This window comes from Glycine soja, chromosome 12 (assembly GCF_004193775.1).
Source record: "Glycine soja cultivar W05 chromosome 12, ASM419377v2, whole genome shotgun sequence".
Lineage (NCBI taxonomy): Eukaryota > Viridiplantae > Streptophyta > Magnoliopsida > Fabales > Fabaceae > Glycine > Glycine soja.
The window spans coordinates 6,437,757-6,463,746 of record NC_041013.1 but is presented as its reverse complement, the minus strand read 5'-3'; the positions used below and the strand labels follow the sequence as shown (position 1 = coordinate 6,463,746).

Genomic DNA, 25,990 nt, shown 5'->3' with positions numbered 1-25,990 from the left:
ATGTAAGAATAAGATAAGGTGCGATAACGCAAGTGTTAATAAAGGTGAAATCAATATGAGGCCACAAAATGGCCACATGGCATGCAGATGTTCCTACTTCATAGACTGAACATATGGATCCATTTATTAAATTTAGGTGAAAGATAGACTGCGAGTAGATAGGTTAAGACTTTAGCTGGAGAGTGTTCAATAATTTTCTTTTTTTAAAATGATAAGGATTTTTAATTATAGACAATCATGTTTCATTCAGACAGAATTATTATCCAAGGTGAAACTCTATTTACAAGTATTTAATCTCATTATATATCTATGACTTGAATTTGAAACTTTTAGTTAAACTGAAACAATCTTATACCAATTCATCCATACATAAAAGTTCAATAATGTGTGGTTGAATTAATTTTGAAATTAAAATACAATACAAATTTCTACCCAAAATTTAACCAAGTGGCTCAATAATGACGATGTTACTTGTGCAGTTCAATTTTTTTTTTCAATTTGTATAGTTCATTTTTTACCCCCTGTATATGATTTTACATTCATAATTAGTTCATCTCACGGCTTACTTTCTTATTTAATATGCTCCTTTTATAAGCGTGCGTGCGCATGTGTAATTAGTTATCATTTTTTTAAAATAAAAAAAAAAAAACTTACACAAACTTCAAGCTGTTATACTGTATGTGCAAATTTGTGATTGTAAAATTCTACAAACATCACTAGTCCAACCGCTAACTAGAAAAGGTAGTCACTAGCAAAGTAGCGATGACTCATGATTAATAATGGGGAAAGACTTTGAATAAACTTTCCAAAGCCACATGATTTCATTTTGCTAACAGAGACAACTCTAAAGCCATAAAATTGATAGGCCTTTAACGTGAAAATTTATATGACATGCATCGTTAGGTAAAATTATGCTCACTCCATTCAATTTTTTACGAATTTAGCATTATGGAAAATTATGCAAACTCCAATTACATTTTTTTCTCAACCTTAAACAATGATACGCTACATTTAATAATTTCTCCCTCACCACGATAAATCTTTTTTTTTGTCAATACTCATCATGATATATATGAACAGAGAAGCAAAGACCGTCTACATTCATGCTACATAGAAACAGAGCCCATGAGGGCCACTTGTCCATTCGGGTTCTAACCATCCTCTCCTCTTTCATACTTTCGAAATTTTCAAAAAAAAAAAAAATTAAAGAATTTCTACTCTTGTAAATTGCTTTCACACACATACAAGAACCAATCCTAGCCAATTGTTAGTGACCAGCTAAAATTTAACATTGGATACACAGTAACTAGGAGGGAAGACGAATATTATAGTAGAAGTTCGGCATCTAGTCTTATTTCCTCAGGGAGGGCAATGCCTCCTGCTCCAACTTTAATAAAATTACAATTTTTTGTAGATCATCCAAACACATGCAGTACTAAGAAATTATTATATTCCAAGTATATTGGGGGCAAATACTAGTGAGTTGAAACATGTAAATCCTGAATAAAACAATAATTAGACGAGCACCCGTATTGGTTAGCATGTGGGATTTTCATTCATGCATCTTCACCTTTTCTGTTAGTTGGGGCTTATTGTTCTTCACCTGACGTGAACCATTTTGCAAGACAAGCAAGTTCCTGTCTTTATTATTTAATCATTAATATTATTATCGGGCTTAACAACAAGCTTCCACCGTCAAGAGAATCTAATTCAATTGGTTAAATATGATTGTAAATTATTATAAATCACTTAGCACTCTTTAATTCCTAAGGAAATTAAATAATAAAAAAAAAAACTTCCAACGATGGTCCATTTACTATTGGAAAGCTAGCCTAGCCTGCAAGAGTGCCAGTAAGATATGAATCCTAAAACATTTCACTCGAGTTCTCATCTACGTATCCTTACTCCTGTTTCGGTATGAAGGGAAAATCCTGCACCCCAACTGATTATATGAACATTAGAGTCCTTTGCAGCATAGCTCAGTGAGGAAAAAGAACAGTTAGACACAAGTAACCAGTTGTTGCACTTGCATAATTAATATAGAATATTAACATAGGTTCTTTCTCAAGCAGGCAACAAGGACTACACAAATCAATTTCGTTGGGGAATAAACATCTGACCGCATGATGAATTTTATTGGGGAGTACACACTCGACTGCATGATGAATCTCCAGTAAAGGACTAACATGTTTTCACGATTCATTTGCACACTCATCTTTAGAAGGACATTATGCTTTACAGTTTGCATTGGTAACTGAAGAAAGTAAGAACGTGAGTCATCATGCTTCACAGAAGACATAACATCAGATAAAATAACACGACTGCTACAAAAACATTTGCTTCACTATTTATGCTGGAGTCAAACCAACCACACCTGCAAACATGCAAGCACAACGCATTGTCATAGACGAGAAACATAAAGTTTATAGTAATACAGATCGATTGGAGTATAAACATTATAAAAATAGCAGACATATAAATCAGCTATAGCTTTTGAAAATTGGACTACTGAATAAGCTTGACAAGTTCACCCTGACCAGCAATACCCACCCTGCACATCGCAGGTTTAATCCCTTATCTAACTTAACATTATGCTTGCCTAAGTTACTAATAAAGGAAATTATATTAACTTATCTTCACTAGTTTAAAAACTATTCTTAATATTGTCATTTAACATGAAATAATAGATTAATTTTACAATTGTGGTTAACTATTGAATAAATATATAATTTAAAATAATCATGAGTGAGGGGCAGGGTAAGACAGGTAGGTTGCGGGTTTTAATATTTTTTTTGCAAGGCAAGTTCAGGTTTTAATCCCTAAAGGGGCAGTGTGGGGTTGGCTTGTGAAAAACCTGTCCTGGCAGCCTACCCGCCCCAATGCCAAGCCTAGCATTCAATGGGATAATCAATGCCCTAGAGATGATAAGTCTTCCTAAAGCTTTTTCACACCAAATGTTTTCATCACAAACTGCAAGTTTGATTCATAGTAATATATACATCAATCTATTAATAAGTTTAAATACAACCACTACTAAGCTGTCAGAAAACTACAAGTATTCAAGCTTGTAATTTCCTTTTTAAATGCAGGATACAGAAATCATTCAACATGAAATTTATCAAATTTGATTTCTAGCCTATATTTATATCTAAGGAGGCAAGAAAATGAGGAATTAGAAATATATTCCTTGCTTTAATTGGACAACCCTAGTTATATCGTTGTCATAGATCTGAAAGCAAATATACAAAGATATTCTAGATCTCTAGTCACCATTTCTCTACATCAATTATGTGCATGAACTAACATTTAGCAGCATATGCATGTCAATAAATCATGTCTCTGTTCAATTTGGTAGTTGATAGATAGTATTCATCTCCGATATAGATCATGACCCAGCTTACGTAGCACAGACTAAAGTGCACGACTTTCAAAAATTAGTATAGAGCTTGTCTGTATATTATTCAACATCGTGCATTATTTATCAAACCAAGTTTGTGAGGAAATCGTTGTGCTTTTTATCAAAAATGCAAATTGATCATGATGTTATAGACAATAGTTCATCTTGGAACATTGAGGCAAAGAGTAAATCAAATAACATATATATAATCATGTTGGAATGGATGAATAGGTGAATATGAAAAGCATAGAACTGATTGAATTTATATTTTTTTTCATACCACACGCTAATCTTCCACCAGCATTTCCAGTTGTCAAACTGAGTTCATGCCCACCTACAAAAGTATAAGCAAATGCAGATAAGACCAAAGTAAAAATACTCCAGTTATGATTAACACATCAATATCATACTACACAAGACTAAAGTTGCAATGATAGATATAAAATGTCAAGAAAAATGACCAATTCATGTCATTCCTCCCATGATAAGTTCATATTCATTACTGTTTACTTAGGTAAAATACAAGTGCTGAAGCTTGTGACAGTAATTTTGTCCACAGCACAGGATCTAAAGGCAAATATAAATAAATATTAAAATGAAATAGCTAACCCTTTCCAAGGTCATCCTCAAGCTCATGGACCACCAAGGCTCTTCCAACTACTGAATTAGGGCCAGAGAGTGGTATCTGCATGTTTGATGCCATACAATACAACATGATTAGCTACTTTCAAAAAGGAATTATAGTTCAAACTTCAAAATGATTCGGAATTAAGACCCACAGGCTTAAAACCCATGATTTGATAAATGCGTATCAAAAGAACAACTACTACTATTATGTAAAAAACAAATTAAAAAGAGCACCTGATTATCCACAATTGTAGCCTCTGCAACCCCTGTGTTTAAACAATTGACAAAATGATACATAAGCAGGTCCAGGATCCAGAAAGAAGTACATAGTAGAGGAAGACAAATGAGAAAGGAAAGAAGTAATACCCTCTGCATTAGCAACTATGTTTCCCAGGTCACCCGCATGACGGACTTCATCCTCAGGAGCACCATGTGTCAAGTTATTAGGATTAAAATGTGCTCCTGAAAGTCATTCAAGAAACAAACCCTTGTAACTTACTCTATTGAACCGAACCACGGCAAGAAAAGAAAAAAAAGAAGCAAAAATTGAAATTAAGGTCTGGCAGCCTTACCTGTTGATATACACCCATTTGTGGTATCACCATACTCATGCTGCAAGTAAAATTGATAAAAAGGATTTAAAAATAAAACATTTTAAAGGAAGGGGTATGAAGTAAGAAGGGAAGCAAACACTCACTAGGTGAAAACCATGAAGCCCCGGAGTAAGGCCAGTGATGCTAACAGAAACTGTCGTCGGGCCTACTCATGGCACACAGAAACAGCTAGTTAGTCAATAGTCAGCACATGAAAGCAACAATTGACACTGAAACATCACAAAAAGCTAACTATAAACACACACTTGGTTACTCACTTTCCCTTCCATCTCATTTCCATCCGGCGGCGGACCTATTTGGGAGTGAGGGTGGGCAAATGCACCCCCTCATTTCAATAAAACTACTAGTATTTGACTATTTGTCCTAAAATATTATATTTTGCACCCCTAATTTTATGTATTTGAACCTCCTTACCTGTTCACATGTGAGAGTAAGTACATGGACCCTCTTATTTTAGTAAAATGCAAATATTTATCTTAAAACTTTATATTATGTACCTCTTATCTTCGTGTTTGAACCCAACTATCACACAATGTTGTTAATGGCGGATGGCGGTTCATGGCGGAAAGTCAAAAATCCACCATAAAAATATGGCGGATGGCGTAGCGGAAAATGGCGGATGTCATGGCGGACAAAAAAAAAAAACATATATATAAACTCATTGAAATTGAAAAAAACAAAGGATTGCATTCAAATAAACTAAAAAAGTTTCATGAGTTCATACAATAATCAAGTACCAACACCAAATAAACTCATTAAAGAGTTCAAAATAAGAAAATGATAAAAACATAATGCAAAGTGCAAAGTGAAGGTTGAGGCTCTAATCATCTTCTCCAATCCCAATATAATCATCTTCGTTGTTATCATATGGTAATGGAGCATCTCCCTCTCCCTCTTCCCCATCAGACGCCTCAAAATTGACCATGATTTCTTCTTCTTCAGATTCAACATCAATATTCTCCTCAACATCTAGATCCTCATCATTTTCTTGGACTGCTTTTTGCTTCCTTGATGAAGATCCAACAACCATTGCCTGTTTTTTAGAAGTTTGGGCAGCAGCAACACTTGTTTTTTGCTTTTTCCGCCTAGTATACATCCTACACTCTCCAACCCCCGAAGCCTGATACACAGTTGCTCAATTTAGAGCATCATCATCTTCAAATACCAAATCATTTCCAGCATCATTATCATCATCTTGATCCATCTCTCCCACGAGCCATTCATTGCATACATCAATATCATTAAGAGAAATTGGATCAATTTCATCTCTTGCATTATATCTTTACTTCAATTGTTGGTTGTATTTGACAAACACCAAATCATGCAACCTCTTGTGCTCAAGCCTATTTCTTTTTTTGGAATGAATCTACAACATAATAAATAAATGTTGATTTCAATCTCAAATATACTCCAAATATAACTTGATCATCAAAATTAAATAAAATTAAAAAGTATAGTTAGAGTTTTGTCACAATTACTTGCTCAAACACACTCCAATTTCTTTCACATCCTGAAGCACTGCAAGTCAAACTCAAAATCTTAATAGCCAGCTTCTGCAAATTTGGAGTTTGTGACCCAAACATTCGCCACCAATATGCTGCAATACCAATTACCAACCAAGAGCATAACTTAGAATTCTGAATTATAACACTAAATCACTAATACATAAAAAAAATAGTATGATAAAAGTTTCTTACTAGGAGAATGGGTTTTCCTTTGAGCCATTGCAAAGTCGGAACCAAAGTGGTCAGCACCAATCTTGTAAAGATGCAACTCGGTTAGAATTTTCTGTTGCACATCAAATTGTGGAATCAACTTCTTAATGCACTCAAACAAACCATTGGTGACCTCAAAATCAAACTCTAAGTCAGTGTTGTCATAAAAGAACTCTGGATTTAAGAAGTGGGCAGCTGCATGCAATGGCCTATGAAGCTGACAATTCCATCTTTTATCAATGATTTCAAACACATCTTTGTACTTGCTTTCATTGTTGTTGAAAGACTTGATAATTGTTTCTTTTGCCTTGTCCATTGCTTCATAAATATAGCCCATGGCTGGTTTCCTTTCACCATCCACAAGACGAAGCACTTTCACAAGTGGAGCCATGACTTTAAGAGTGTAAACCACACTATTCCAAAAAGAAGGCATGAGCACTACCTTTGCAGCTTCTTTTCCCTTAGGCTCCTTAGATAGCTTGTTCAAGGTCCATTCATCAGAAGTAAACATTTTTCTAATATTGGCTTTCTCTTTGTGAAGCCTTTCCAAGGTTAGATAAGAAGTGGCAAATCTAGTGATAGCATGTCTCACCAATTCCCTCTTGTTTGTAAAATTTCTCAACAAACTTAAGGTACTAGAATGGGCATAGATAAACCCAACTAGATTAGTTGCCCTTCTAATTGTCTTCCTTATCAAGGGAAGCTTCCCAATATCTTCAAGCATCAAATCAATACAATGAGCTGCACAAGGAGTCCAATAAATATGTTTCCTTTTCTCCTCCAACAACTTACCCGCTAAAACATAGTTGCTCCCATTATCGGTTACAACTTGAACAACATTCTCTTCTCCAACTTCCTCCACAATGGCATCAAGCAACTCAAAAAGCTTTTCACCTGTCTTTACAAAATCAGAGCCATCAACAGACTTCAAAAACATGGTACCAGCTTGAGAGTTAATCAAAAAATTAATGATGCATCTTTGTTTCCGATCAGTCCATGCATCGAACATAATAGTACAATCATACTTGACACATTGCTCCCTATGGCCTTTCATCAAATTTTCAATATATTCAACTTCCTTCTTCAAGAGTGGAACTCTGATGTCATGATAGCTAGGAATGGGCAAATGTGGCCCATATTGACCAATGGCTGCAACCATGTTCTCAAAGCTTTTCAATTTAATGAGGTTGAATGACAAACCTGCTTGGTACCAAAAGCGAGCAATATGTTGATGCACCTTCAATACTTCATTCTTATCCATTGACTCTCTTATGTTCATTTGCCTCAGCATCTCCATTTTTCTCCGATTGATTGCATTTTCTGAATTCTTACAGAATTTGTCCATTGGTCCTTTTTTAGTCTCACACTTTGTCTTTGCACTTGCAGCAGCATTACAAGAGTCCGCAAACTCATCTTCTTCACTTCCATCACATCCAATCGGTTCACCAAATTCAAAATCTCTTATATTTGCCATATTACCACTGCCAGAAGTACTGTAAGTGGTCCCACTTTTTTTTGTAGCCATATATTCCTTCAACTCTTCGATTACATTTGGGGGAGTTTTCTTGCAAGCTGCAACGTTGCCCGACTTCCCAATCAGGTGTTGTTTGGCTCGAGTTATTCCTCCCTTAGTGATTTTTCCACAGAAATTACAAACAATGGTGTTTGTATCTCCTTCCACTAGTGAATGGCAATATTTCCAGCCTAGGTCTGCCTTATTTTTCCTCGTTGCACTTGCAGTAGCAGCATCGGATGATGGTTCAGCCATTTAAAAGAGGACTGAACAGAAAAAAAAAATTATGGTGTCAAATAGGAAAAAAAAAAAAGGGACTGTTAACAGTAAAAAGGGGTGTCAAATAGCAAAAGGAAAAAAAAGCTGTAGACAGAAAAATGGGAGGTGTCAAACAGCAAAAAGCCCAAAAAAAAAAAAAGCAGATCAGCTGACCCAAAAAAAAAAAGCAGATCTTCTTCCTCTCTTCGTCTTCTTCCTTCGCGAGACAGAAAGAAGGGGTGGTGTCACGCGTTGCCGGGGCTCGTCGTCGGAGCACGTCGCCGGCGTTCGTGCGTTGCGGGCCTCGTCGCGGCGGCGGCTGGGTGCGGCGGGGTTCGGGAGGGACGCAGGCAAGGGAGGTTCTGTCGTTCTGAATGCAAGCTGTTGGAGGGACGGCTAGCTATGACAAACGCAAGCTGTGGAGGGTTTTTAGGTTAATGAATAACCGGGTAGGGTTGGGTCGGGTCGGCCCAACTCCTACCGCGGACAAAAGCCAAACAGATTTCCGCCATTTCCGCCATCCCGCCACGATCGCCATGGCTATGGCAGCCGCCATGGCGCCGCCATCCCAAACCCGCCACGCCACCGCTATTCGGTGGCGTTTTTTCGCAAATCCGCCATGGAAAACCGCCATGACCGCCATTTAACAACACTGCTATCACATATTCTCACTCTTATATCTTTATTTATGTAATATGAATTCATCTTCATATATGTGATAATTTTTTTATTTTTTTAAAAATTGCCCCCACTCAGAGTCCTAGATCTGCCACTGTTTCCATCCTATTTTTCTTCAACCTTTGTGTTTTCTTAACTTATCACATGTTTACTTTTTCTCTCTTCCATACACCTATCCACTCCAAAATTGGGACGACTTTTAACATTTTCCATAATGAAAAGAGTTACATTATCCATACTTCAATTTTCGACAACACTAGCACTACTTTTTTCTTCCTAACTCTTTCCATCATCATTTCAACTATCTTATCATACACTTTCTCTCTTCTCTCTCTATTTTGCAAAGAAATTATAAAATTTCAATTTCTCAAACGAAAAAGCAGCAGTTCTCTTGTAAGTAGAACAACTTAACACATCTACCAAACAATAGCAAAGAACTAAGTAACCAGTCCCATATCCTTAATTACAACTATATAACTAATAAGTTTCATTTGAAGATACATTAGTTAGTTCCATTATTGTGCATTTGGCACCATTTTATAATTAAAACTATTATTGCTAAGGAAAGGAGAGGACGAACCATCGTCTTCTTGGATGAGAGTGGCGACGCCTTCGACGGCGGAGGTCCCCTTGAGGACAGCGACGGCCTTCTTGGTGGCGGCGAAGACGGTGAGGGGCTTCAAGCGTGAAAACGTTATGGATTGGGGAGTGAGCTTAACGGAGACGCCGGAGAAGGATGACCGGAGAAGGGGATGAGGTCGGAACGGCGACGGTGAAACGACAGCGTTGGCCGCCACAGCTAGCTGCATTGTGACGGACGAGGTGTTTGTGATATTGCAACAAAGAATATGTGTGTGTGAATTTGTGGTTGGTTGGTGGTGAAAGCAAATTATATAATCCTCACTCACTCACAGAGCCACTGCTTACTCTCCACACTCTAGACCTTTTGCTTTTTGTCTGCTTCTTAAATTTAGTTTTTTTCTAGCACTGAGAAAAAGAAAAGAAAACTACCCAAACTTATAAATCTGTGCATCGCAAACAATTAGAAACTAAATTCTTTAAAGCGTGCAAAATTATATTAGAATAAATGTTTGCTTTGCTCTCCCAACAATATTGATTATTGAGGAAAAAGATTCAAACATGCGAAGGGAGAGAGCTTTCCCATTCCAAGGTGATTAAAATAGCATACTTTGGCATGTCATGAACCAAAAAAAAATTTATGGTAAAATATGTTTGGTTTCCATAAAATTTAAAAATAATTAATTTCGTTCTCATAAATTTTTTTATATTATTTTGATTTTTGTAAAAATAAAATATGTTTTTGTTTGTCCTTAATGATAATTCCGTGAAAAAAATTTACAGGTATAATTTGATTACAAATAAATTAAATAATTTATGGTACCTAAAAATTCTTCAAAAAGAATTAAATAATTTTTTACGGTTAAAAATCCTCTGTGGGACTTCTCCTCACTTATATTATACTTAACCTTTACACTTTTATTCGATGTGGGACTTCACCTCACACTTATAACCTAATAAAATATAACACATGAATTTTCACATAGAAACTATTTTTAATGTACTTGCGATAACAATTTTTAATACAAGTCTTGCAAAGTGTAACACTAAACTAACAATTTTAATATCTTTTGAGATAAACACCGGCGTCAACATAAAACAAGTGAATCTCTTTGCAGGGTTGATTCATTTTCATACACATTCTACTAATATTGGTTCTTAAAAATTGATACGGCTATTATCTGATAATAATGGCTCAAAATAAAGAGTTATATGTGACATGTCAATGCTCATAGTTAACCACTTACCATCACCTAGATACATGTATATATATTGTAGACCTTCATGTCTCATCATAATAGCTATAACGCAACCTTAATATTACAGTTTATAAATTGAAAGAGTCAAGCATAAAAAAGGTATGAATTCAAAGCCTTGGTTCACAAAAGCTTCAGTCACCCATAACTTCCAAGTTGGGTAAGTTAAATTCTGGCTCAGGGCCTTTCGCCTGGTTTCAACACATCATTGACAAAATCAGTAACCAAAAACCAAGACTATTAATTAATAAAATAAAATGAAAGATTGATAACTAAACTTCAAGGAGAGGATAACTTACATTCAATGAAAATGTAAGTTGAAAACTGTCAGAAACTGTGGCCAAGTTTGAACTCTGAACATTGAAGCCTGTCAAAGACTCGAGAGACTTGCACAGTGAGGCAGCCACCCCTTCTCCTTTATTGCACACTATTTTCACATAAAACCCTTTTTCATCCACTTGAAACATGTCCATCTACAAAGCAACATTATTCAAGTTGTTACAATAGGTGGCAGAGAAAAAACTAAAAACATTTTATGGAATTAACTAGGTTTGTTCCAAAAACCTTGATTATCTTCTTGCAGATTGAACGGTTGTTGTTGGTGAATTGAACCTTCATGGGGTTTTCAATCAATCCTTGGTATTTTTGGACTCCAATAAGGATGTTTCAAGTCCTTGAACTTCAGCCTTCAGCATGTTGGCTTGTGCTTGAAGCTCATGCATATATGAAACAGCATCTCCAATGATAGAAGCCTTATCCATCTGTGCATATAATTAATTTTATGTATTATATATCAGTTATATTAAACTTTCAAATGTAAAGCATGTCAGAATTAATTAATTTACTAATAAGCCACTTATCAAGTTTGTTTTGTATGAATCGTGAAATTTACAAGGGCAAGCTTTCTCAACAATGAAACTTTTGTAATTTTATAATATGCAGTAATAATAAGGACATACCAACCTTAGTTATGTTGGGAACCAATGACCACAATGCATAAAGCTTCTGCTTCATTCGGTCTCTTCTCCTCCTCTCAGAAATCAAAGTCTTGGACCTATCAGTTTTTGGTATTGGCTTAGGATTAACACTTTTAGTTGTTGTTGTGGTGGTGGTTGTTGTAGCAGAAGAATCCCCCATGTTATCTTCTTCTCCTCCTCCTTCTTCCTTGGCTTCCCCATCAAAACAAGAGAAGGAGCTATGTGTATAGCTAATTGGATGATAAACATTCACAGAATTACTATTGCAGTGATCAAATGGGATTGCAGGGTGTGACAAGAATGAGTTATCAACAATGAATGCTTCATTGATAGACTTAGAATTGAAGTTATAGATGGCATCTTTATGCTCCCAACGAATCAAGTCGATGAACTGATCTAAGTTGGGATCTTCAACAAAGTCATGCACCTCAAAGTCCTTAATGTGCACTAGAGGATCTTGATGAAAATTCATTTTGTCCATGGTTGACGTACACTTTGGTGAGTGGTCTAATTGTAATATATAATATATAGATGTTTGACACTTGGCAAGGCTAACTATATATTAATATGATTGTTTTGGTGTGAGTAGAATAAGAACTCGCTACACCAAGCTCTATCTTTTAAAATTATAATCAAGTTCCACTTGATTAGAAAATTACCTTGTATTCCTAATGAAGTTAATTGCAGCCGTTTCTTTTTTTCCTTTCTCGGTCATCATGGGTTTTTTTGTGTTACAAGTAATAAGTTATTGCTGTTATCACTAATGTGAGTTCTGTACTATGTATATAAAGTTTAGGAAATGTTCACCAGTTGTTAAGGGGTTCTAACTCAATTGTTTGAATAAGATGTATGAATTATTATAAATCTTTTGATATTCTTCAATTCTAATGGATAAAAAAATACCTAGTCACAGTTTTGGTTTACATTATCATATCACTCTGGTTAGCATAGAGATATATGTTGTTTTGTTTAATTTGCTGAGTGACGCCGCCGTGCATGAACACATTTCCGAACTGGTGTAACAATTAATTAAAATTGTGTTATCGCTTCTTCATTGGTATGATGGTCACTTTCTGAGCATGAGAACAGTTATTTCCTGCTTAATATGTGTGTGAACGGAATCCAATTGGAACATAATGACGTTATTCCTCGCGTACTTTAATAAATTAGATTGTATAAAATAAATAAGCAGAATGCTAACAGTGTCTTTAGAAGATGAGTTAAAGAATCAAATATTGAAAAGCTTTTTTTTGAGAAAATATTGTTAATATACTTCTGTTGTGATTTTGAATGTTTTTTTTTTATAGAAGACATCTAAAGACGATCATACTTGAGTGAATCACTGTGGGCCATAAAGTTCTACTTTCAAATATTTAATATAGTTGTATATCCAGAATTCAAATTTGAGATCTTTGATTAAATTGGAACAATCAATGTCTGTTGATCTACTGTGGTAACAATGAAATGTGAAGAACTCTGAGGGAAAGGAAGGGATAACAATTGAGACTAAATATAATACATTAAATTGCTGATACTACGAAATTGCTGACCTACATGCAAGCTGGACCCAAACGTTTAGCTTATATATTGTTAGCCAATGATCATGCTTTTGCTTTAAATTTGTTGGAACACACACTGTTCTTCACTCAATTGCAAGAGATGCAATTCACTCCCTCACACATTCACTTGTGTATCACTCACTGTTTTCTAAGCACAGAATTGCACACACACTAGAAATAGCACTAGAGACTGAAAATGATAGAATGAAAAACAAAAACTTTATTAAGATGTATGATTGCCCTTTTATACAAACCCTTCACTCTTAGGCTAGCACTTATAACAGAATTTTAAAATTCTGTTACTCTTTCTTATATACAAAGCCAAAACAGAATTAAACTCTCACACCCTCCCTTAATTCTGATCTCCTAAGTCCATCAAGCCAATTTTGTCCCTTAACATTTTAAACCTCTCCCATTTGAGGGGTTTGGTTAAAATATCAGCAAGTTGATCAAATGTGCAGCAGTACTCCACTTTCAATTTCTCTTTGTTCACTTGATCCCTAAGATAGTGAAACCTTGTTTCTATGTGTTTGCTTCTACCATGAGAGGTTGGATTCTTTGACAAGCTTATAGCTGACTTATTATCCACAAAAAGCTTCACTCCATCACTCTCCTTGATTTTTAATTCCTGTAGTAATGTGTCCAACCAGACAGCTTGACAAGCACTCATTGCAGCTGCAACATACTCAGCTTCACATGTTGATAGAGCCACTATGGATTGCTTCTTAGAACACCACGATATTGGTGCTGCACCATACATGAATATGTAACCTGTAGTACTCTTTCTGTCATCTCTGTCTCCTCCCCAATCTGCATCAGTATATCCCATCAATTCCTCTGAGTTGCTATTGTCTTTATTTGGAAATAAAATTCCAGCATTGATGGTCCCTTTTATGAACCTTAGAATCCTCTTGGCAGCTAGCAGATGAGGAATTCTGGGTCCTTTCATATATCTACTTACCAGTCCAACAGCAAATTCCAAATCAGGTCTTGAATGACACAAGTACCTGAGAGAACCAACAATCTGTTTGAACTCAGTTGCATCGACTTTGTCTTCCTTGCCCTCCTTTTCAAGTACAAGACCTGCCTCTGTTGGTGTTGCTGCTGAATTACATTCAACCATGTTGAATCTCTTCAATATTTCTGTTGCATACTTGCTCTGGTGCATCAAAATACCTCTCTCAGTCTTCTTGAATTCAAATCCAAGGAAATAGGATAGAACCCCCATATCAGTCATTTCAAACTCACTCATCAATTCCCTTTTCAGTTCTGCTATCTCACTTTCATTACCACCAGTGATCAACAAATCATCCACATAGAGGCATATAATAATGATATTACCTACTGATTTGGATCTTACATAGACTCCAAACTCACAGCTACACTTATCAAAGCCAATTTTCATCATAAAACTGTCAATTTTCTTGTTCCAAGCTCTTGGGGCTTGCTTAAGTCCATAAAGAGCTTTTCTCAACCTGAGAACCTTTGACTCTTGGCCAGCTATAGAGAATCCAGGTGGCTGAGTCACATAGACCTCCTCATCAAGAGGACCATTTAAGAAAGCACACTTCACATCTAGTTGGTGCATTGTCCAATTCTTTAGGCTAGCAATTGCCACTACTGTTCTAATAGTCTCAATTCTAGCAACTGGTGCAAACACCTCTCTGTAGTCAATCCCAGCTTTCTGTAAAAATCCTCTAGCCACAAGTCTAGCTTTATACTTGACCACCTTGCCTTCTGGAATTGTCTTAATCTTATAGATCCACTTCACATCAATGGGCTTCTTCGATTTTGGTTGAGATACCAGCTCCCACACTTGATTTTTCTCAATAGATTTAAGCTCTTCTGTCATAGCTTCAACCCACCTTTGATCAGTCATAGCATCTTCAAAGTTTATTGGTTCTGCTTCAGAAAACAGAGCAAAATGTACAAGATTCTCATCTGCACTTACATCAGCATCAGACAACATCTCAAAACCCTGAAATCTAGCTGGTTTGGGTGCATTTCTCTGGGGTCTCACTTCTCTTTGAGTGGTATTACCATTCCCTTCACTTGTTTCTTCCTCTTCTGACCTTATCATTATTGAAGGTCCCTTCATTTCAGTATTCTGCTCCCAGTTCCAGCTTCTAGATTCATCAAATATCACATCCCTACTGATTATTATCTGCTTACTCTTCGGATCAAACAGCTTATAGCCTCCAGTTGAGTGATATCCGAGTAAGATCATTTGTTCACCTTTATCATCTAGCTTCCTTCTTAACTGATCTGGGATATGCCTAAAACAAAGTGATCCAAAGATTCTGAAATGGCTCACATTTGGTTTAGCACCACTCCAAGCTTCTTCAGGTGTTATTCCTTCCAATCTCTTTGAAGGGCTCCTATTCAAAATGAAGACAGCTGTAGACACTGTCTCTCCCCACAAGTACTTGGGCAGACTCTTGCCTTTCAACATGCTCCTTACCATATTCATTATGGTTCTATTTTTTCTTTCTGCAGCTCCATTATGTTGAGGTGTGTAAGGAGGAGTCACTTCATGAATTATGCCTTCTTGATCACAAAATTCTTGAAATTCTGTAGAAACATATTCACCACCACCATCTGTTCTCAATATCTTGATCAATGAGCCACTTTGCTTTTCTGCCATATTTTTGAACTTCTCAAAGACTTCAAAGACATCACTCTTCCTTCTTATTAGGTAAACCCATACTTTCCTAGTCAATTCATCAATAAAGGATATGAAGTATTTGTTTCCACCCAGAGATTCAGTTTGCATAGGGCCACACACATCAGAGTAAATCACCTCAAGTTTCTCTTTTGCCCTGATTGGTACATTTTGTTTGAAAGTGCTTCTTGATTGCTTACACTGTAAACAACCATCACATACTTCACTAGGAGGCTTGATCTGAGGCAAACCCAGCACCATTTCTCTTGAGTTTAGCTTAATCAAATCTCTAAAATTTAAATGGCCAAATCTGTAATGCCAAAAACACTCTTCACTGTTTACTGTAGTAGTAAAACATTTTTGTTCTATCACATCAATCTCAATTTTGAATGTTCTATTTTTTGAAAGAGGGGACTTCAAAATGAGCTTGTGATTTCTGTCAAACACTCTCAACATCTTGTTTTCAAGCTTAGTCATAAAGCCCTTTTCTAATAATTGACCTAAGCTGAGTAGATTACTTTTCATACCTGGTACAAAGAGTACATCAGTGATGCAAGACTGACCTCCATCCTTTGTTTTGATAAGGACCTTCCCAATTCCTTCAGCAGTCAAGATTCTATCATCAGCAAATTTGACTTGGCTCTTCACAGATTGATCAAGGTTGAGAAACCACTCTCTTCTTCCTGTCATATGAGTGGAGCAACCTGTGTCTAGGTACCAACAATTATCACTTGCCCCTTCAATTTGAGTAGTTACCATTAGCAGTACCTGTTCAGTGTCATCATCTTCTTCCTGAGCCAATTTTGCATCATCACCTTTAGGTTCTCTTTTGTTATTGGGTTTGTTGTAACACTCATCAGCAAAATGCCCAAACTTTTGACAGTTAAAGCATTGAATACTTCTTTTGTCAAACTTCTTTCTATTTGAAGAGTTTTCGGAATTGGATCCCCCTCCTTTCTTGTGGTCTTTATCACTGTTCTGATTTCCCCTCCATTTATTGCTCTTCCCTTCAGTTTTGTCTTTCTTCCATCTATCACCATGCTTCTTTGGATTAGACCGTGCTTGCAAGGCTTGTTCACTTTTCTTCTCATTTATCCTTTCATTCATTCTCTGTTCATGAGATTCCAAAGATCCCTGCAATTCCTCTAGGCTAAGCTCTTCAAGATTTTTGGATTCCTCGATGGCTACCACAATATGGTCAAACTTGGGTGGCATGGTTCTAAGCACTTTCTCTACAACTGATTGCACAGTTATCTTTTCTCCATAGCCCTTCATTGAATTCACCACTATCTGCACTTTTGTGATGTAATCAGCAACTGATTCATTCTTTTCCATTTGTAGTAGTTCATATTGTCTCCTCAGAGTTTGTAGCTTGATCTTCTTGGTTTTTGTGGCTCCATCATGAGATTTCTGCAGAATGTCCCATGCTTCTTTGGAGGTTTGAGCCATTGCTATCTTTTCAAAGTTAGCAGCATCTACACTTTGGTGCAAAATGAAAAGTGCCTTGCAATCTTTCTTTTCTTTTTCTCTATCAGCAGCCTTTTGTTCCTCTGTTGCTCTCTCTCCCACAGGTATATAACCTTCTTCTACGAACTCCCAAACCCCTTGGAATCGCATCACCACCCTGATCTGAATCTTCCAATTTTCATAGTTCTTTCCTGTGAGAACTGGTAGATTTGCAGGAATTGAGCCAGATACTGCAGCCATCAAAGAACTCCTTCAAGAACACCTCCAAGAACCTTTTTTTAGCGATTCTTGTCCCTTCTATCGAAACCAATGCTCTAGATACCAATTGTTGGAACACACACTGTTCTTCACTCAATTGCAAGAGATGCAATTCACTCCCTCACACATTCACTTGTGTATCACTCACTGTTTTCTAAGCACAGAATTGCACACACACTAGAAATAGCACTAGAGACTGAAAATGATAGAATGAAAAACAAAAACTTTATTAAGATGTATGATTGCCCTTTTATACAAACCCTTCACTCTTAGGCTAGCACTTATAACAGAATTTTAAAATTCTGTTACTCTCTCTTATATACAAAGCCAAAACAGAATTAAACTCTCACAAAATTAACTACTGTAACACTGAAGATGTATTGTGATACACCAACTCCAAAATGCAAGTGAGATTGAATAATTGAACGCTGCAGATACTGACTCTAACTACTTGCAGTGTTCTTATTTCTGTTGCTCTCATTGACTTGATCAATGCAAATTGCTGAAGCTTTAGATTCTCCATGTTTGACTCTTTTTAGAGAATCTAAACTGAGATAAGCAAGCACGGTTTTGGTCTTAATTTTGCCTTTCGTTTTCCCTCACAATCAATATCATGGCACATATAGCAACAGAGGAAGAACAGAAGTCCTCTGAACCTGAGATGAATTCTGTTTTCTTCAACTTTGCTATTTTATCATAATTAGTTATGCGAAAAATATGGATGACACGCAAGGGTGTGTGAGACACAATACATTGACCTGACCCTTACACGTGCCTTGAACATTTATCTTAAGTTTTGTTTGCCCCAAATCATATTCACATGCCAACAATTTTAATAACATATTTTTCTCATGGGTTTACCATATAAGCCACATATATCAATAGTCAATAATCATCGTCATGTTTTAAATTGTCGTTGTGATCGCAATTACAGTTTCATTGTGATCTTAGACATTACAGAAAATTGTAAAAAATGGATCCAATGCAACTACAACTACAACTACAATCCTAATACAGATATAATGAGTAAAAAAATCTTTTATGTTGTGACCACAATTGCAGTCGTGGACTATAATTTAAAACCATGATCATCATAAACCACTAAATATAGATTCCATAGTAAGACAAGTTTTATATTTGTGTGCGCCTAAAATAGGAAATAGGAATTTTGTTTCTATTTGCACTACAATTATGTATTAGTTTCTTAATCTCGTGTATGTAATTATAGGAGAAAATATTAAATGATTCTAAATCAAATGTATTTATGATCTTAACTCATCTACATGATATATATTCAAGTTTTAAAATTCATTAAGAATAATTAATAATATTTAATAATGTATCATGTAACAATTAAAAAAGACCATCATCTATTGCATTCTTTTTTACTCTTGATTAAAGTTTGTTGGAAATTAATTTTTTTTATATTGATAGTTATCATCGTATGTGTATTGTTTATATTGCGTAATATTTTGGCAAGTGCTATTTTCACTCCCCTTTTCCTAATTCACTTCCCTTTTAAATTTGTTTACCCAAAATACCCTCTTACCAGAAAACATATTCTTAAAATTATTTACACTCCCCACTGCGTGTTTTGATTAGGATTAGCATTTCTTTGCGACCTCATTATAGTTATTGCTGTAATTATACATGTGTATTCTCTCTTGGCAATGGTTAAATAGTACTTGAAAATTATCATATCCTTTGTCGTGTTGGGTTTATGCTCCACACATCGGGGTCTAGAATAATGTTAAGCGGCTAGATAAAGGTTATATTTGGTGGTTTCAGATTTAAGGGAATTTGGTTGGGTGTTTCTCTGTAAAGGAATCATGATATGGTGGTGTGTACCTTGTAGATATTGCAATTCAGCCTTTTGAGAACGTCGTTAGGGATGATGAAATAACAACTGTCGATATGGATAATGGGGAGCAAAGTCTGATAATGGTTAATTGCAAGTGTTGTATTTGGAAGTGTAAATAAGTGACACGAGAATTTGCAAAGTTTAAGTCTTTTGGATTTGGTATTCGTTATTGGCATTTTAATGAATGATATGTATGCAAAGTGTGGATATAAGTGTGCTGGTGTGGAAATCAATACAATTCAGGATGAAAAATTCAAGGTTAGTAGGCACAATTGTGCTTAGTGGTTGGAGGAGCTTCAAGACATTGAATTGTAATCAAGTTAGACTAGATTCCAAAAAAGAGGGGAGTGTAAATAATGTCTAAATCTATTTTTGGATAATCAAATTTGAAAGAGGAGTGTATTAGCAAAAAGGGGGAGTGGAAATAAAAATTTCCAATATTTTTCCTCTTTAAATGTGAGCCCATTGGGCTTCCCCAGTGGATGCGTACTAGGTCTTGCCTTAGGCCTTTATAGAATTGGGCTTTTTGTTACTATATATAGAGTTGAATTGATAATTGATAATACTGGACATAAAATAAAAGAAACACTGACGAATTTATTGTATATTAATATTGATTATTATAACTAGAAATTGCAAAAAAAAAAAAAAAAAAAATAACTAGGATGATTGCATAGTTCGATTCAGCTTTAAAAATAAACTACTAGTTAGTAGCTTTACGATGCATGAGTGTTGACACTAATAATTATTAAGGCAAAAAAGTATAAAAATAATAATAATAATAAATAAATAAAATGATGGAACAAAATTGGGTGTTGAAAGTGTGCCATTAAAATTAATCTAAAATAGACACTTTTGTTCTCACATAAGACCTTTGGAGAGCTCTTAGAGGTTATTTACTACAAGGCAAAGGCTTATCTTTAAAGGTGTTGAATGCTCCTATGAATGTTGTTTCTTCCCGAATCACTTGGAGAATGAATATGGCACTTTTTCATTGCATGTGATAAAGCTCAAGAATTCTGGCAATATGCGAATTTGTCTAACACTATTCAGCCTTTAATGAATTCTGAAAAAGGGTTTCGTGAATTGACATTCAAACTCTTGGAGAATCAACCTGACCATCAAAAGAACAAGATAGCTATCATTTTATGGAGCATATGGAAAAGCCGCAATCAATTTATTTGAGAGAATATTAACCCGCATCCAACAATTGCAATCAACATTTAGCCACCACCTGGTCTCCTCCTCAAATAGGGTACATCAAATGCAATCTTGATGCGGCAATTTTTAAGGAGCATCTATCTTTTGGGATTAGTATCACCTTATTCTTTCTGGTATCCCTCTTCCTCCAGTAGCCGAGGCAGGTGCACTACAAAAAAAGCCTTGAATGGATTCAATCTTTGCGCCTAAGTAATGTGGTTTTTGAGACGGATCGACTGTAAAATGATCAAGGACCACTTGGATTTTGGTAGGATTGGAATCTCAAATTTTAATGACATTATGGAAAACTGTAAGCATATGCTTTCTTTTGTAACCAACTCTGAGGTGAGTGTAGTTAAAGAGACAAATTAATCTTGCAACTCATAAACTAGTTAGGACGTCAAGATTTCATGTTGATTCTCGTGATTATCATTGTATTCCTTTCCATATTCACCCATTATCATTGGTGAAATGAAATATTTTTATTTTCTCTTAAAAAAAAGATATTTCCTATATAGATAAATTTGTAATGATTAATTAGCCTATTTTTTCCTTCTCCCCTTCCATTGTTTCTCAATGCATTTTTTGGAAAAATATATCACTAGTCATCGAAAATTTAAGAATGTGTTTAGTTTGCATTTTCATTTTCTGAAAACTATTTTTATTATTAAAAGATTAGAATTTTGAAAACATGTTTGATTTGATTTCTTGTTTTCTATTTTCAGGAAATAAAAACACTGAAAATTTATGATATATTAACTTATTATTTTTTTTGTATTTTTAAATTTGCTTAAAATTACATTCCTTGTCATCGTATTTTCATTTTATCCAAAATGAGATTTTTGTTTTGAACTGAAAACAAAATTTTATTATTTTTATTTTCTGGTTATTTTTTGTTTTCATTTTCATTGAAAATGTTTTCAAAAATTCAACCAAACACATTTTTATTATTATTTTCTATTTTTACTGAAAATGAAAACAAAAAAAGTTAAACTAAACACCCTCTAAAATATCAAATAATAGCAAACGGTTTCCTTCATTATTGAAGCTCCAAAAATATTGTACCCACCACTACCATTTTTTTTTTCCTCTTAGTACTCATTTTTCTTCTACGTCTATTTTATCCACTATCACAATCATCATCATTATTTTGAGGCATCCTATTCTTATTCCTCCTTCTTTTGTTGACTTTTTTATTAACCTTATCCGTAAATCCCATCACTTTCTTCACCACCATATTCCTATTTGTTCTTATCTTTGTGCTAGTATATTGAATATGAAAATGCTTATCCATTTTTTACTTCAGGGTGCGTGAATCTTTCCTTATTGAGCTTGACACAATGAAGATGGACTATGAAATGATTTCTTATTTATGATAAATAGTTTTTAAGGTTAACTGAAATATATAGTTTCTTCTTATTACCTTATATAATATATATTTTTCCTGATTATATATGTAACTTAAGTTACTTAGACAGTTAACCCCCCATACATGTATCTAATATTTTTTTTGGATGGTGATGGTCCCCACTCCCCACGGTGGTCGATGAAGAACGTGCGCTTTAGGGTGACATGTTAGAGAGTACAGAATTACCGCCACCCTCATCATTCTTTCTCAGCTTAAGAATCACCTGCATCTTTAAAGTTGAAACCACTTCTTATGTGCCACGTTTACTGTTTGTGGATAGCTTTTTTTTTAGTTTTATGAATACCATTAAAAAATCATAAGAAAGTATCAGTGAGTAGATATCATCATCTTGACCTTCCATCCAATCATACATTTTATCAATAAATTATTAATACGTATAGTTATAAGAGTTTAATGTTAATGTTTGTACTGTGTAATTTTTATTTTATTTTTGTTGAAAAGTTTACCTTAGATGGATTTCAGAACAGATCTCAATAATACTTATAAATATACTTACAAGTTGTTCATATTAATAATGAAAATCAAACTCATATCTTTTTTATATGTAACTAGATTAACTTATTTTGATTTATATTTATAAAAATAATTTTATATCATCATTTAATTATAAGTTATTGTTTTTTAGAAGGCTATAAATCACTAAAGTTAATATGACTTTTAGATAACTATAATAAAGTCAACAGACATAATATATATGATATTTAAAAAAAAAACATATATGATAATTTATATTAGATTAAATATAAAATTTAACATTAATACGGTGACACAATACGATTTCAATAGACGGCGGATTAAAACAGGAGCTAACCTAATCATAGAACAAGGGGTTAATGTAGGAACTGAAAAAAAAAAAAGGAGTATAACAAATTTTTTTTGGTATTGGAGTATAACAATTTCTACAAACTGAAAATGAATTCTGAAACCATTTTCTTCTCTCACTATATCTTTGTTACCTCCAAATTTCTCTTGCCGTGTTTTTATTCATCAAGCATCCGTGTTTCATTTCATCCATCAAATTCAAACATGTTAGAATTAGTAATAAATCTTTTTATGTAAAACCGTGAATTGTCGCATACGATAAGGTAAAGTAAAGAAAAAATTGAAAGAAAATAAAAATTCTTGTATGTATGACTGTTAATAATAAATACTTTATATTAATATTATATATATATAAAGAAAAAAAAAGCTTGTGAGAATAACGTCACACAGAGAAAAATTGAGACAGATAAGCGAAACGGTGTGCCACGACCACGAGCTTGTTGTTATAGAATATAAGTAATAATAACGTTTAAATGCAACTCCAAAGTCCAAACTTTTCTTCTGGGTGTGACTCCAAACAACTACTACTAGCTAGCTAGCACACAATATTATTATGGAAACCACCGCAGAGGCTGTTTTATTTCATTGTCTTGTTGTAGCAGAGTGCTCTGAATCCAGCCCCACACAACTTTCTGCCATGGAACCTGAAATTCTGAATTTTGGGTACTTCTTCATGTCTTATGATGATGATCATTTTCAGTTTTTTCCAGCTTTTGTTGTATGGTTCAGATTTTATTTCCCTTTTTTTCTGTTTTATGAAAAAAGAGAGATTTTTCTTATGTTTTTTTTTCTGCCATTTGGTTTGAGTCAGGTGCATGCATTACAGAAGGAGATGCAAGATCAGAGTGCCGTGCTGTGATGAGGTTTTTGACTGTAGGCATTGCCATAATGAAGCTAAGGTATAAATTTATGTTCTTGCCAATGTTTCACCGTTTTAGGATTTAGTTGAGTTATGTTAACAGAAGACTCACATTTTTAATGTGAGTCTTCTGTTAAGGCCTTTCTTGGTCATTAATGTGATAGAGTAAGTCGATCATAGTACATGATCCCTCCTCCCAGTGTAGGTCGGCCTATTAGAAAAGTTGGTCTTAATTCAAATTACTCTACTTGACCAGCCATTCTTTATTTGACTAGGGCCTGTTTGGGTAAGCTTCTTTAGAAGCATTTTTAAAAGAAGAAAATAAGAAGAAAAAAGATGAGATGAACTTTTCCATAAACAAAAATAAACTCTGCATGAGTTAATTTTTAGAAGCTCACCAATATAACTTCTCTAAAAGATGAGATGACATCTACAAATTAGCTAATGGAAAACTCATTTTAGCTATTGGAGAATCTCATTTCAAATTTTTCTTCTTATTTTCTTCTTCTAGAAGTGCTTCTAGAGAAGCTTATACCCAAACAGGCCCTAAGTCTGAAAGGCATAAGTGATTTTGTTGGTCAAATGATCTAGTTACTTACCCTTGTAGAACGAGCATTTTGGGAGGGGGAGATCATAAAAATTAAAAAGTACTTTTTTCTATAATGTCCATTAGACTTTCATGTTTGCTGCCAAAGCATTGTCATTTTTCTATATAGTAAGATTGCAATTTCATTAATTTAACCTTTCTTATATTTTTGGATCATAAAGCAAAATAAAATTCTAATATTTATGTGGTTCTTATCATATTGATTCACAATGTTAAACTATATTTGATGCTGTTCGCTCACTTACTTCATTTCATTTTGTTGACTTTCAGGTTATATCTGCTCCTTATGTGATATAGAGCAAGATGTGAATTCTAATATTTTTGTTCAGCCATGAGTTAGTGTTATTTATACCTTTGAGACAATCTTCATCATTCAGCCAGTTTTGTTAATTCATTCTTTGAAAATGGATACAGGTACTCATGTCCCGTTTGCTCAAAATCCGTCTGTGACATGTCAAGTGTGTGGAATAAGCTTGAGGAATTGGTATGTAGATGCCAATTTGTTCTCTATATATAATTTTTTAAAGAGCATATGATTGCATCAATATATTCTGTTTTCGTATAATATATCATTCTTGAATTAAAACTTTTGGTCAGATTGCCTCAACTCCAATGCCTGAAACCTACAAAAACAAGATGGTAAGTAACAAGTCTCAACTCTAAAGCCTTAGTACTAGGAATTGTGAGATATATCTAACTCAATGTTTGTATGAAACCAGGTGTGGATACTTTGCAATGATTGTGGAGTAAACTCTCATGTACAATTCCAAATTATGGCCTAAATTGCAACTCATACAACACAAGACAGATACAGGGAGTACCTGCTACATCAAGCTCATCTTGGGTGACTGAAATGGTGAGATGAACATGGGAATGGAAACAACTCTTTTTGAGCAGAGTTACTCTGTTACGACACTAAAATTAAATTTTAGTTATCAAACTTAGATATTAGGAGGACAAACTTGGTTTAGGCTGTGTTGTATTGGTGTTTTTAAAACCTAAGAAACAATTAGGCTTCCTTGTCAAATGCCATGATGGCATTATCTGAAAATCATGTAAAGATTCAGAACACCGAGATTCGAAGCTCCCAAAATCAAAAACCGATACAGTTAAGAATTTAAGATATAGTTTGACGGGGGAGAGGATCTTTTCATCACAATTTTCATATGACAAAGTTCATGTGAAAAAGATAAGAAAACAATATTAAATGATTGAACAATATTAGTTTTTTGGATTCTTTTTGGAGGAGGGGAGTGCTAAAAGAAAATCACATTGCAACTGCCCAAAGGCTTATATAATAACAATGGGAAAAATTCGTACATTAGTCCAGGAAAACCATAATTTCTACTAATCTTCACATCACACATAATTGAACTTTTTTCTGTAAATTAAAAATGTTTATTATGTGTCATGTAAAAATTAATTAGGATCATAGAAATGAGATGGTCTTGGATTATTTAATAATTTATGGAAAGAATTGGTGAAAGTGAAAAGAAAGCACACTCCTCTTGAGGTACTTGAATTTTCTTTTAGGATCTCTGTATCTTGCTTAGATATGAGAGTATCCATGTGCTCTTCTTTTTGGGATTGCTATTGTTCCCAACAAATTTGTCATTGGTTCCTATCATCTTTCAAAAATTTTAAAAGCACTA

At 34.7% G+C, this 25,990-nt stretch overlaps 2 protein-coding genes and 2 pseudogenes across 2 annotated transcripts; 1 reads left to right on the top strand and 3 right to left on the bottom strand.

The window, feature by feature from the left end:
* Positions 1 to 1,999: 1,999 nt before the first annotated feature.
* Positions 2,000 to 9,914, bottom strand: LOC114379759 (superoxide dismutase [Cu-Zn], chloroplastic-like). The gene is made up of 8 exons (XM_028338459.1): positions 9,383 to 9,914; positions 4,722 to 4,783; positions 4,597 to 4,636; positions 4,391 to 4,486; positions 4,259 to 4,290; positions 4,007 to 4,082; positions 3,678 to 3,731; positions 2,000 to 2,374 (listed from the first exon to the last, which is right to left on the bottom strand). The coding sequence occupies exons 1-8, from the start codon at positions 9,609 to 9,611 to the stop codon at positions 2,349 to 2,351; spliced, it is 615 nt and encodes a 204-aa protein (XP_028194260.1). The 5' UTR covers positions 9,612 to 9,914; the 3' UTR covers positions 2,000 to 2,348.
* Positions 5,386 to 8,234, bottom strand: LOC114379758. Its single transcript, XM_028338458.1, has 3 exons — positions 6,336 to 8,234; positions 6,117 to 6,235; positions 5,386 to 6,004 (listed from the first exon to the last, which is right to left on the bottom strand). The coding sequence occupies exons 1-3, from the start codon at positions 8,119 to 8,121 to the stop codon at positions 5,921 to 5,923; spliced, it is 1,989 nt and encodes a 662-aa protein (XP_028194259.1). The 5' UTR covers positions 8,122 to 8,234; the 3' UTR covers positions 5,386 to 5,920.
* Positions 9,915 to 10,771: 857 nt separating the features above from the next.
* Positions 10,772 to 12,094, bottom strand: LOC114380319 (annotated as a pseudogene).
* Positions 12,095 to 23,285: 11,191 nt separating this feature from the next.
* LOC114379535 lies at positions 23,286 to 25,459 on the top strand (annotated as a pseudogene).
* The last annotated feature ends 531 nt before the right edge of the window (positions 25,460 to 25,990 follow it).